At 38.3% G+C, this 12,924-nt stretch overlaps 1 protein-coding gene across 2 annotated transcripts in view; it reads left to right on the top strand.

Moving 5' to 3' along the window:
* Positions 1 to 12,924, top strand: part of NOX4 (NADPH oxidase 4) — a 175,551-nt gene that overhangs the window by 122,008 nt on the left and 40,619 nt on the right. For both annotated transcript variants that reach the window (XM_068977093.1, XM_068977092.1), the window contains exon 13: positions 4,348 to 4,429. In XM_068977093.1, coding sequence (XP_068833194.1) covers positions 4,348 to 4,429 — 82 coding nt within the window. The remainder of the gene's footprint in view (positions 1 to 4,347; positions 4,430 to 12,924) is intronic.

The raw sequence follows: 12,924 nt of genomic DNA, 5'->3' as shown, positions 1-12,924 counted from the left end.
TTTTTTTGTTGCAGTGATAGGGAGAAGACTTTTTCTTCCCCCTCATTCCAGGGATATATTTGCATACTATTTTGTTGTCATGCAAAATTTTGTCACATTTGTTCCTTTTTGCACGTTGGGGAGGATTGCAGATTCCTTATTTTCCACCAAAAGGAAAATGAAGAATTTGAGTCACATTAAGTGTACAAAAAAACTGAAATTAGAATTGGAAAGATTATTTTTTCTTGTCTTTGTTTACGAGGAAATATGTACATTGTCTCACGATTGGTCATCCAGGGAACCCAAATTACTGTAGCTGTGTGCAGCATGTCATACAAGCCTGGTCTCCTCCGAATTCATTTGTTGATTGAATGAGAGAAAGAAAGCGTGGGTGAAAGGCTACAAAAGCTTGTGTTAATTAAGATATGTCCCCCGCTGGTAGAAAATCATGATCAAACATTATCACATCATTAGTCAGCTCATCAAAATACCACTTTGCAGAAAATACTCCAGTTCTTTTCAGTGGCTTTAATGAAATTGTTCTTAGAAGTCCTGTGAAGGAACTAAGCTCTAGTTTTTGGATAATTGCCATTTTCTTAAGAAATAGACTTTGGGCCTACTGAGAAAGCAGCTCAGCTGGTATGATATTTTGCTCCAGGGGAAGAAGTATTATTTTAAAATTTTTGCTATTTAAGCAAGGCAACATCAGTTTATTTTTGTCTTTTCCTTAGCATTAGATAAATGATGGAATACTAATTAAACAGTTGAAATCTAGGAGACTAAAGAAGCATCAGTGTAAGCATTAGAAATGATTTTTCATATACTTGGACTTTCCTGAGGACAGCTATCATTTATTTTTATTCTCATAAAGAAAAATTGTCACCATACTTTTATGGGAAAAAGTTAATTATTCACATTTAGAATTTATACATAGAGAATCAAAATAGAAATTTTAAAAGAATAATTTTCAGGTACTGTGGATATTTTCTATTTGTGTGTATGCAAATTTTTTTGACCTAATTACTCAAGGATCTGCATGTTCACTTGGTATCCCTTACAATCATGATACTCAGATTAAAGGATTGCTTCAGATATAGGAATGTTAACTATAGACTTCATAATTTGGGCAGCTTTATAAATGATCTCTTATAGGCAGCTTTTGTTGTGTATCTAGGGTGGTGGTTTTTTATTTTTTTCATTCTATTAATATAATGTCATCTCCAGACATGTTCTTCCAGATTTATAATCAAATGGGCTTTGTGCTTATGTAAACAAGGATAATCTATAGCTGTATTATATTATGCTTAATTATGTTTTTTCTTTGCATTTAAATCAGCTTGGGAATCACTCAGGAAACTTTAACTTATATTAATTTTTAGCACCCAAGAATATGTCATACTTAATATTGTTGTGTGATTGAATAATTCTTCACTTGATGTGTAAAATTCATGTCTGCTGTTGGGTTTTGGTCTTATTTTTCAGGACCTATTTTGGAAAAGGCATACTTGGAGGGCAAAAAACACCGCAAATCATTCATTAAGTGGGATGCTACATAAACTGGGTAGTAGTCTGAAAAGCGAGGGTCATGTCATCAGAAAAATTTAGTAGTCATTTCATTGAAATAAACACTGCTTCTGTTGATAAAGATGACAGCATATCAGTTAATGATAGAATTTGATTTTAAAAACTATAAACTCAAAGAGTAAGTGTACCTGATGGAGAAAAATACAGTATGCTAGTATGGATCTGTGGTCTATAGGGTTATAGCCGCTTCTGTTTGAATTTTCTTAGCTCCTCCCCAAGTGTATTATAAGAATTGTCAGAGCAATGGAAACAAAATGCAGAGTAGAAGCCATATCTGATTACATATATTTTAATAAATATGAAGGTATAATCCACATCCGGCTTCTCAGCCATACTTGGTAACCACTGCTCATGATGTTTACAAATGTTTATTCATTGCTCACAAAGGTTTATCATCTTGTTCTTCAGTAGCCTAGAAACATTGACAGTCATCAGTTGTCGATTTTAAGCACTTTGTTGAAATTACTCACCTTCAGTTAGTGATGGATTTACTGCAGTGTCGAGTTTCAGCTTTGTACTCTGTCTCAGCCTGATGATGTGACTCTGTCAAGGCTAGAGGACAGGTCCCCTGGCTTTTTATGGTTGCCCAATGATGACCAGTGGAGCTCTTCTAAAAAACATGATTAACCTGAACAAACAATTTCATGTATCCAGTAAAAACAGAAATTCGAAATAGCCTTCCAACTAATTTATATCCAGCAACTTAATATATATCAAATAATGTTCTATATCCTGGTGGTACAATACCCATCTACTAGGAGGGGGTTGATCAGTCAGTCACCTCAGTCGCTCACTCATGTCTGACTCTTTACAACCCCATGGACTGCAGCAGGCCCAGCTTCCCTGTCCATCACCAACTCCTGGAGCTTGCTCAAACTCATGTCCATTGAGTCGATCATGCAATCCAACCATCTCTTTCTTTGTCATCCCCTTCTCCTCCTGCCTTCAATCTTTCCCGGCATCAGGGTCTTTTCCAATGAGTCAATTCTTTGCATCAGGTGGCCAAAGCTTGGAGTTTCAGCTTCAGCATGAGTCCTTCCAATGAATATTCAGGACTGATTCCCTTTGTGATTGACTGGTATGATTTCCTTGCAGACCAAGAGACTCTTAAGAGTCTTCTCCAACACCACAGTACAAAAGCATCAGTTCTTAGGCACTCAGCTTTCTTTATGGTCCAACTCTCACATCCATACAGGACTACTGGAAAAATCATAGCTTTGACTGGACGAACATTTGTTGGCAAAGAAATGTCTCTGCTTTTTAATATGCTGTCTAGGTTGGTCATAGCTTTTCTTCCAGAGCAAGTGTCTTTTAATTTCAAGGGTGGATAGACAAATATACATACTAATAAAAATGTAATGTGATAGATTCCATGAGCATGTAAGCACAGAGTATCCTATGAGTACCTAGTAGGGCCATCTATTCCAGATTTGGCAGAAAGAGAGAAAGAAAGAGGAGGGGTCAAGGAAGCCTTCCCTAGGAATGACTCTAGAGATAATTACAATCTAATCCTAGAAATGTGGGATCAGTATTAGAGTGACAGGTTACTCTATCAATACAGATAGCTTTTTGTTGTAACTGTTTAAGATGGAACTGAGGAATCTTCTTTTCTCTGCACTCTTTCATTTCCTTTTCTTTTCTGTTTCCTGTCGCACTTTCTCTCTACTTGTCTCTTTCTCTTCCTCTTTCTTTTCCTCCCTTTCTCCCTCTTTCCTTTATTATGAATTCATGAGCACAAAACTATATTAATCACATTCTTGGTTCATAACCCAATGTCATCATTGGATAATTCCTGGCTCTCATTCATTCACTGATTTATGATGCTATAACAAATACATATGGCATTATTAACAATTGCATACACTTATCTTTTTGCTTTCTCCTATTTCTTCCCCTTACTCCTCCTAAAATGTAATCATTATCCCAAATTGGGTTTATTATACCTTTTTGCTCAGATTTTCAGGTTTGCTCTGTTGGGCAACATACCCAGACAGCACACTGCTTAGTTATTTTTAACTCAAAAAATAATATTCTTCTATGTGTAATCTGCTGATATTATTTTTCACTCAAGATCCTACTAATATTATTTACTGTGTTTTTATTTGTAACTGAATTCATTGTCTTACTTCAAAGAATATATATTCCATTGTGTGAATATGCTACAAATTATCCTTTCTCCTGTTTGTAGACAACTGAGTTGTTTCCATTTATGGTGTTCTGAACAGAGCTACCAAGAATGTTCTTTTTCTTGCTGTCTGACACATATTTGAAAGTTTCTGCAGAATATATACCAGGGTTATGCAAAACTTAAGCTTAAAAGATAATATCAGTTTGTTTTCCAAAATTATTGCATCAACTTGCATTTCTACCCAAAATATATGAGTTTATGTTGATACAGTCCTAACATTTGGTCCATGAGATTAATTCCTATCAGCTGAATGCCACATAATGTGAATGCTGTCTTACAGTGTGTGGTTTAATTCTTATATCCCAGGTTACTAATGAATTTGTACATCTCTTTGTATATTTATTGGTCATATATGTTTCTTCTAACCTTTCAATTATTAAATTTTAGTATTAGTTTATACTAATGAATACTTGCTATATTTATATGCACAGTTGTTATGTCATTAAAGTGAAATAAAGACCTATTTTAGTACATTAAATGGTAAGTAAATTTCTAGTATAAGAAATGATGGCAAATTTAAAGAATAGGAAGTAATTTTATTTTGAAATTATTTTATGACTTTTTTCATAACTTGATGTTTATTTTTCTTTTGACAGAACGATTTCGAGACTTACTACTTCCTCCATCTAGTCAAGACTCCGAGATTCTGCCCTTCATTCAATCTAGAAATTATCCCAAGTAAGCAATAAGAGCTCCCTAGATATTGTGAAGGGGGAATCGGTATAATGACAGGCAAACTTTGGGAGGGCAAAACCAAAGTTTCCATTTTTAGGATTTCTGAAAAAGCCTGAATAACCTAACCTAATTAACTAGGGCATCCTCCAGCACTGTAATGTCTGAGGTTCTTCACAGGGGGGTCAGAGAAAAAAGCTTGCTGCACCTGTGTCCCAGCGGTGGTTGGGAGCTGTTGCCAAGTGCAAGCCACAAGGTATCTGCATCAGTGTCTGGCTGTGTTGCTTTTTGCCTGATGGTGTATCAGCAGAGTCAGATATTTTGTGAATGATCCCTCATCTGGTATCTGCATCAACAGAGTCAGGTACTTTGTGGATAGTCATTCATCAGTTTCCTGTTTTCTATACATTAATGTAATGATTTATTTATATTTAATAAGTGGTTTTTAAAATGAAACATGCTAGATATGATTTTTAAAATTTTCATATATTCTTTGCCATCTTGGTAATTCTTTCTTAAATGGGCCAAACTTTTTCGTAATATGCCTCATCTTCCCAGAGAATAAAGAAGTACCAGGTTTTTATTTTGTATCCTCCCTAAAAGCTGATGTGTGCTGGCATCTTGATCCTTCTTGCAGAAGCTTGAAGTACCTCTACTTTTTGAATAATTTGACTGTCTTTACTAGCTAGTATGCAACAGGCTAAGAATCAGTAAACTATTATCTGAACTAAAAAAAAAAAAAGTCATCATGTTAAAGAATTAGAGCTTCATTTCCACATATTTAATCAAAAGTTGGACACAACTGAGCAACTTCACTTTCACTTTTCACTTTCATGCATTGGAGAAGGAAATGGCAACCCACTCCAGTGTTCTTGCCTTGAGAATCTCAGGGAAGGGGGAGCCTGGTGGGCTGCCGTCTATGGGGTCGCACAGAGTCAGACACGACTGAAGTGACTTAGCAGCAGCAGCAGCAGCAGCAGCATGATGATGCTAAGTGATTCATTCTTTGATCAGCTTAGCAGTTTATTCAAGAATTTACTGAACTTTACCTTTAGGATAATTTTTCCCACTTACTTAGATATGATAATATTTACTTTATTCTGATCACAAATAAATGTAGAATCTGAATTATTGCTTCATTGTTTCAGATATTAATTCAGGTTTAATCTCTAGGAATAATCTTCCAATCTCCTCCCAGCGCACATAGGGACATACATGTGCCTGGACAAACCTTGCATGGACACATTGCTCTTCATGTTCATGTTGGCAGGGAGCCTGGAGGTACTCGAAGAGGTCCATGCATGTCCATCCGTATTTTTGCCCACAGCTACTATTTACAAAGACCAATGATGCTTGTTTTGCTGCCTCTTAGGCTTACTGTCTGCCTGATGCCATTGTTTAAAGAGGGGGCTCACAGTGTATTCTCAGCTGGTAATCTGTCTGCAGCTGTTTCCCTAGGTGTCCTCAGCTATATCATTTTACATGTATCTTGTTTGTTCATAGATTACTTTTCTAACAGTGATGTGATCCAGTCTACTGTTTAACAGACATCAAGAGACAGCCCTTTATCAGTGTCTAACCCTTGGAGTAGATATTCTTTTTGATATCTGTAGATTAAAAGAATAAAAATTATCCATTGATGCCACACACACCATATTAGCATGCAGACTCAAACAGATTGCTTTACCTGCTGACTTGGTGGTCTGGGTGACCTGATCCTCTGTGCCTCAGTTCTACCTGTGTGAAAAGAGGAAGATAAACATATTTACCATTCAAGCATAGTACAAAGATCAAATGAAGTAATGAAAAAATATTTTGAACTCAGCTTGACACATAGTAAATACTGCATTTTAGCTGCATTGTTTAAAATTGCATATAAAATTACCTAGATTTATATGTTTTCAAATACTGTAGGAAATAGATTGTTCATTTCTCTTACAGTATAGCTTTGACATCAAGATGCTTTCATGAACCCACCCTTGTTAATATTTAGAGAAGTACAATTTGTTCAGGATTTCTAAAGTACTGCTAGATGCTGATGAGTTCAGTAGTTCAGACATGTCCGACTCTTTGCGACCCAATGGACTGCAGCATGCCAGGCTTCCTGTCCATCACCAACTCTCGGGTCCTACTCAAACTCATGTCCGATGAGTCGGTGATTGAACCAACCATCTCATCCTCTGTTGTCTCCGTCTCTTCCCGCCTTCAATCTATCCCAACCTCAGGGTCTTTTCCCATGAGTCACTTCTTTGCATCAGTTCAGTTCAGTTCAGTTCAGTCGCTTAGTGGTGTCCGACTCTTTGCGACCCCATGAATCGCAGCACGCCAGGCCTCCCTGTCTATCACCAATTCCTGGAGTTCACTCAGACTCATGTCCATCGAGTCTGTGATGCTATCCAGCCATCTCATCCTCTGTCGTCCCCTTTTCCTCCTGCCCCCAATCCCTCCCAACATCAGCATCTTTTCCAATGAGTCAGCTCTTCACATGAGGTGGCCGAAGTACTGGAGTGTCAGCTTCAGCATCAGTCCTTCCAAAGAACACCCAGGACTGATCTTCTTTAGAATGGACTGGTTAGATCTCCTTGCAGTCCAAGGGACTCTCAAGAGTCTTCTCCAACACCATATTTCAAAAGCATCAATTCTCCGGTGCTCAGCTTTCTTCACACAGTCCAACTCTCATATCCATACATGACCACTGGAAAAACCATAGCCTTGACTAGATGGACCTTTGTCAGCAAAGTAATGTCTCTGCTTTTTGGTCATAACTTTCCTTCCAAGGAGTAAGCGTCTTTTAATTTCATGGCTGCAATCACCATCTGCAGTAATTTGGGAGCCCCCAAAAATAAAGTCTGACACTGTCTCCCCATCTATTTCCCATGAAGTGGTGCAACCAGATGCCATGATCTCAGTTTTCTGAATGTTGAGCTTTAAGCCAACTTTTTCACTCTCCTCTTTCACTTTCATCAAGAGGTGTTTTAGTTCCTCTTCACTTTCTGCCATCAGGGTGGTATCATCTGCATATCTGAGGTAGTGATATTTCTAATTTAAACTAATTTTGCATTATTCTTGGTTTTTAATACTGTCATTTGTTCTCTCATTTATGCTCACTCTCAAATATACTCTCATTATTTATTATTGAAGATGACTAAAATCAAGGAGTTTTTAATTTTGTGTCAAAAAAAATTTCTCGAATGCTGAAAGTTTAATCAAACCATTAGTATTTCTTGCTTTTATTTGCAGAGAAGTATGCCTATTCACAGTATGGTTTTTTGATTCTTTTACTGACTCACTGAACGTAGACTCTATTAGTGAGAGTTATGTTTTAACAGCTTAAATATGGGTTAAGAAGTGACCTGCTTGCCTTATATTATGTGGTGTCACAGAGAGATATTTACAGGGGATAATGTAGCTGACTACTTAGAGTGAGACTCACTTTGCATTGGTTAATATAGACTGATAAAGGGACTGTGTAGTTTGGGTTGGGGGGATGGGTCTCTAGTGAGTATCAGTTCAGTTCAGTCACTCAGTTGTGTCCGACTCTTTGTGACCCCATGAATCACAGCACACCAGGCCTCCCAGTCCATCACCATCTCCCAGAGTTCACTCAAACTCCAGTCCATTGAGTTGGTGATGCCATCCAGCCATCTCATCCTTTGTCATCCCCTTTTCCTCCTGCCCTCTATCCCTCCCAGCATCAGTCTTTTCCAATGAGTCAACTCTTTGCATGAGTATGGTGTCCCTTTAATTTAAACATCTTATCAAGCGATACCTAATGAATAATAAAACATGGAAAGGGGTGTCCTTTATTTAGGAGAAAAAAATCAGAGAGAGAACTAACTAGTTCTTGAAATGTGTGTGTACATGTGTTTTCTAAGGGAAAGTCACTTTAAGAAAAAACACCATTACCTATGATGATGCTGGAGAACATTGTTCTAAAATATAACTGCTAATTAATCACATTCTTACATTCATGAACTCGAATTTGACCGATTGCCAAAGCTAGACACATCCATTCTCTTCAGAATGTCAGGGAAGACATTGCACCATGAAAATTCTCAGTGCAGGATAGGTGTGTCAGACATAGATGAGTGACAAAAAGGAAATGAATGCATACTTAATACAAAATAAATGTTGATTCATAGCTTAGAGGAAAGAAACAAAGATAATGAAGCTTAAGTTTGGTTGCTCATTTCTTAGCTGGCATCCCTGTTATTAACTTTAAGGATCTAGGTTTATAATGTATTTAGAATAGAGGGTAGCTATAAATATTCTTATCCTTGCAAATGTAGCTGGGCATGTAGAATGGTTGAGGACACTAGGCAGAATTTTATTCGTAAATGACCTGCAGCCATTTTGACAGTTAGGCTAGCAAAACATATTTCAATGGCTCTGAAAGTTTAATTATAATATATATAAAAATATGGTCAAAAATAGGAATTAAATGTTGCATATCTCTATTTGGTTCTCATAAATATCAAATTCTCTGGATTGCTTAATGTCATAAGTGCTTAGAGAGGGGAATATTATTTACAACAAAATTCAAAGCTCTTTCTTTTTGGCATGGTTTGCCACCAAAGGACAATTTTGATTATTTGGACAATGAAAGCAATCTCCTAACCCAATGTCATTTCCAATGGGCTGCTTATAAATGGTTTAAATGGTGATATTGAGTAATAGAGCTAAATTGCAGGGCTTCAGATGACTTTTCTGGCTGTCATCTATTCTCCAAGTTGCCTTCCTTTTTCTTCCCAAAGAAAGTTTTGAGTTCCTTTCTTCCAGAGACCCTCTCTCCCTCTTTAGTATTTTTGTTTAGTCTGCACATCTGTAATATTTTTGTCACCTGAACTCAGTTATGCTCATTCATAATAAAAATAACAACATTTAATGCTTTCTACTTGCCAGGATTGTGTTATGAGCTTTATATGCATTATTTCATTTAATCTTTACCATCTCTCTATGAGGTAAGTAGGATCATTTCCCCAATTATACAGATTTTACAGCTTAAGGGACTAAAATTTATAGGGTTTAAGTGATTTACCCAAAGTCAACAGCAAACCTGGATCTCAATCCAGGTCTCTCTGCCCCCCAAATTATAACTAACTGTGTTATACTGCCTCTCATTTATTCAGCAGTTCATGTCTCCATTCTTCAAATATTTATTGAAAAATTATGTGCATCAGAAGCACTCAGAATTACTGAAAACACAAAAGTGATTAGGATGTAGTAAATAGTTTTGAGGAACCTGGAGTCCAGTGGGAGAAAAGCAGAATCAGAATTTAATGGGGAAATTAATGATAGCAATATGATAAGTCCTATAAATGATAGAGAAGTACACCAAATTCAATGAGAGAAGAGAAAATAAAGTACTTTCCTGTCTAGATAATTCATGTAAAGTTTAATTTTCCCTTTGAGTGAAATCTCGACAAGTGCTATGGAACCAGATGAAGAGGCTTTTTGGATTGAACAAAGAGCATAACAGCATATGGAACCATGAAAGTGGGTGGCTCATTGAGAGGTGATATTTCAGATTCAGTAGGGAGGTGATAAAGGATCAGTGCTGTCATATAGTAATGGAGAAAAGCCGATAGATGTCTGAGAATTGAGCAGGCACGGTCAACAGACTAGGATACAAAGAAGAGGTGGGAAGAGATGGAAAGGGTGAGGGAAGAAGGACTTCAGGGAAGGAATTCAAGCTTTTTCTCTTGCACCACATCCTGTCTTACTGTCCCTTTGACTAATGACAAGTGGCAGGTCTCTCTGAGCATGACTTTTCCCCTCTCTTTCTCATACAATACTGTCACTGTAGGAAAAACTCTGCTTCTCCTTTACTCTCACACACAATACCTCTGACACCAGATGTGTGGGACTTTTTCCCATACCAACCAGTTCTTCCATATCAGCCTGGTGCCTGGCAATTCAGTTCATTTCTGACACTAACCGGAGTTGGTTGCAGAGCCCGCAGATTAAGGGTTCAGTCCAGTAAGATTGCTCATCCCCATTTCAAATCCCAGTCACAAGTAATAAGTCCCCAGGTTACTCACATCTTCTGCCCAAATTAGCTGTAAATCAGGGTTCCCATGACCCCCTCCTTGGGGGTCCTTTGCTCACAGAACTCGGGAAAGATGTATGGATTTACTGTGCAGTAAAGGATATGAAAAAGCAGGTGAAAAAGCCAGATGGAGATACGCAGCGAGTGAGTGAGGTCTGGGAGCGTCCTGAGTATAGAGATTCTGCTCCCATAGAATTGGGATGCATGCCCTCTTGGCATGGAGATGTGTTCACCAAGCTGGGCACTCTCTAAAGCCCTCTTTGTGGAGGTGTTGTCACAGAGGCATGATCAGCTAGTAACTTCACACCCAGCTCTTCTCCCCTCTCAGAGAATAGCGGGGTGGAGCTGAAAGTTTTAAGTTTCTAATCCTGGCCTGGCGTTTCTGGTGACCAGCCACATTCTGGAGCCTACCAAGAGTTGTCTCCTTAGAGCTAGAGACATTCCTAGAAGCAGGAAATAGAGCCAGGACATAGGAACTCTGTGTCAGATGCACCTATCATTGAGGAAATTACCAAGGTCTTAGGAGCCCTGTGTCAGGAATTAGAGTTAAAGACAAAGTTCTAGGATAAAAGATTCTCCTGGTACCCAGAAGTACAAGAGTTCTAGGAGCTCTGTGTCAGGAACCAGGCTTAGATGTGTAAATGCTTATTAATATATAGATATATTTATATGGAGATAGTGATACAGATACTTAAGTACTTCCTTCTAATGTTGCTTTGAGAAGTGCACAGCACCTAGTGTAATTCTACTTTGTAAAACTTTGTTCAATAAAACGACATAAAATACCTGACCTTTTGCAAATGTGAATTCCCATCACTATCCTCATTCCCAGCTCTATTCTACCTTTTCCCAAATCTATGCCTCACCTCAGGGCAGAGGGAAGAGGTTCTACCCCACGGTCTGCTTTATTGTCTTCATTCCAGTCTAGGACCTGCCAGAACCGACGTGCTTTGCCCAACAATGTTGGTTCTGGGTGGTGAGAACTGTTTATAAAGTGATTAAAAAGGAAGACCACATCACACCTATTCATAATATTTTTCATAATATCCATAATATTAAAGGATTATTGTCTTTCATTTTCTCATCCTTAAACTTTGTTTTTTTCTTTTATATAGAAATGATATTCCAACACTTGACTGGCAGGAGATGTAAAAAAAAAAAAAAAAGTGATATTCTAGCTAGAATGTTCAGTTCAGTTCAGTTGCTCAGTCATGTCCAACTCTGTGACCCCATGAATTGCAGCACGCCAGGCCTCCCTGTCCATCACCAACTCCTGGAGTTTACTCAAACTCATGTCCATTGAGTCAGTGATGCCATCCAGCCATCTCATCCTCTGTCGTCCCCTTCTCCTCCTGCCCCCAATCCCTCCCAGCATCAGAGTCTTTTCCAATGAGTCAACTCTTCGATGAGGTGGCCAAAATATTGGAGTTTCAGCTTTAGCATGAGTCCTTCCAATGAACACCCAGGACTGATCTCCTTTAGAATAGAATGGTTGGATCTCCTTGCAGTCCAAGGGACTCTCAAGAGTCTTCTCCAACACCACAGTTCAAAAGCAACAATTCTTCAGTGCTCAGCTTTCTTCACAGTCCAACTTTCACATCCATACATGACCACTGGAAAAACCATAGCCTTGACTAGACAGACCTTTGTTGGGAAAGTAATGTCTCTGCTGTTGAATATGCTATCTAGGTGGGTCATAACTTTCCTTCTAAGGAGTAAGCGTCTTTTAATTTCATGGCTACAGTCACCATCTGCAGTGATTTTGGAGCCCCCCAAAATAAAGTCTGACACTGTTTCCACTGTTTCCCCAACTATTTCCCATGAAATGATGGGACTGGATGCCATGATCTTCGTTTTCTGAATGTTGAGCTTTAAGCCAACTTTTTCACTCTCCTCTTTCACTTTCATCAAGAGACTTTTTAGTTCCTCTTCACTTTCTGCCATAAGAGTGGTGTCATTTGCATATCTGAAGTTATTGATATTTTTAGAATGCAGCAATAAGGATTCTTAATTCTTGAATATTTTCAAATCTAGGTAAGCACATTGTTGGACATAAGCTATCTCTAGATAGTAGATCCCAGCCCCTGGGCCAGGATTCACAAGTAAAAACGCTGCCATCAAGACTGCAAAAACACGTGGATCTCAAAAAAAAAAAAAAAATCTACAAGAAGTGAGGCACTGCTGCAATTGTAAAGATTCCACTCAGACATTTGACAAGTCAAGGAACTCTATTCATGCAAGACGAATGGACAGGGAATAAGGATGCCTCAGTGTTGAGTGAGGGGAACTCATTCTAGACTACAGTCAGAACTGGTTCAAGGACAGAGCCAAGATGAGCTGTCGCTGGGAGGTCAGGCAGCTGAAATCTTGGAACAGGCTGAGGGAGTAAACACTTTCTGGGAGATGAAGCACCCTGGAGTCTCCTTTTTGTGCCTATGAGAGTTCTTTGCTT

Source organism: Capricornis sumatraensis, chromosome 8, assembly GCF_032405125.1.
Source record: "Capricornis sumatraensis isolate serow.1 chromosome 8, serow.2, whole genome shotgun sequence".
NCBI lineage: Eukaryota > Metazoa > Chordata > Mammalia > Artiodactyla > Bovidae > Capricornis > Capricornis sumatraensis.
This window is presented reverse-complemented; position numbering and strand designations above follow the sequence as displayed.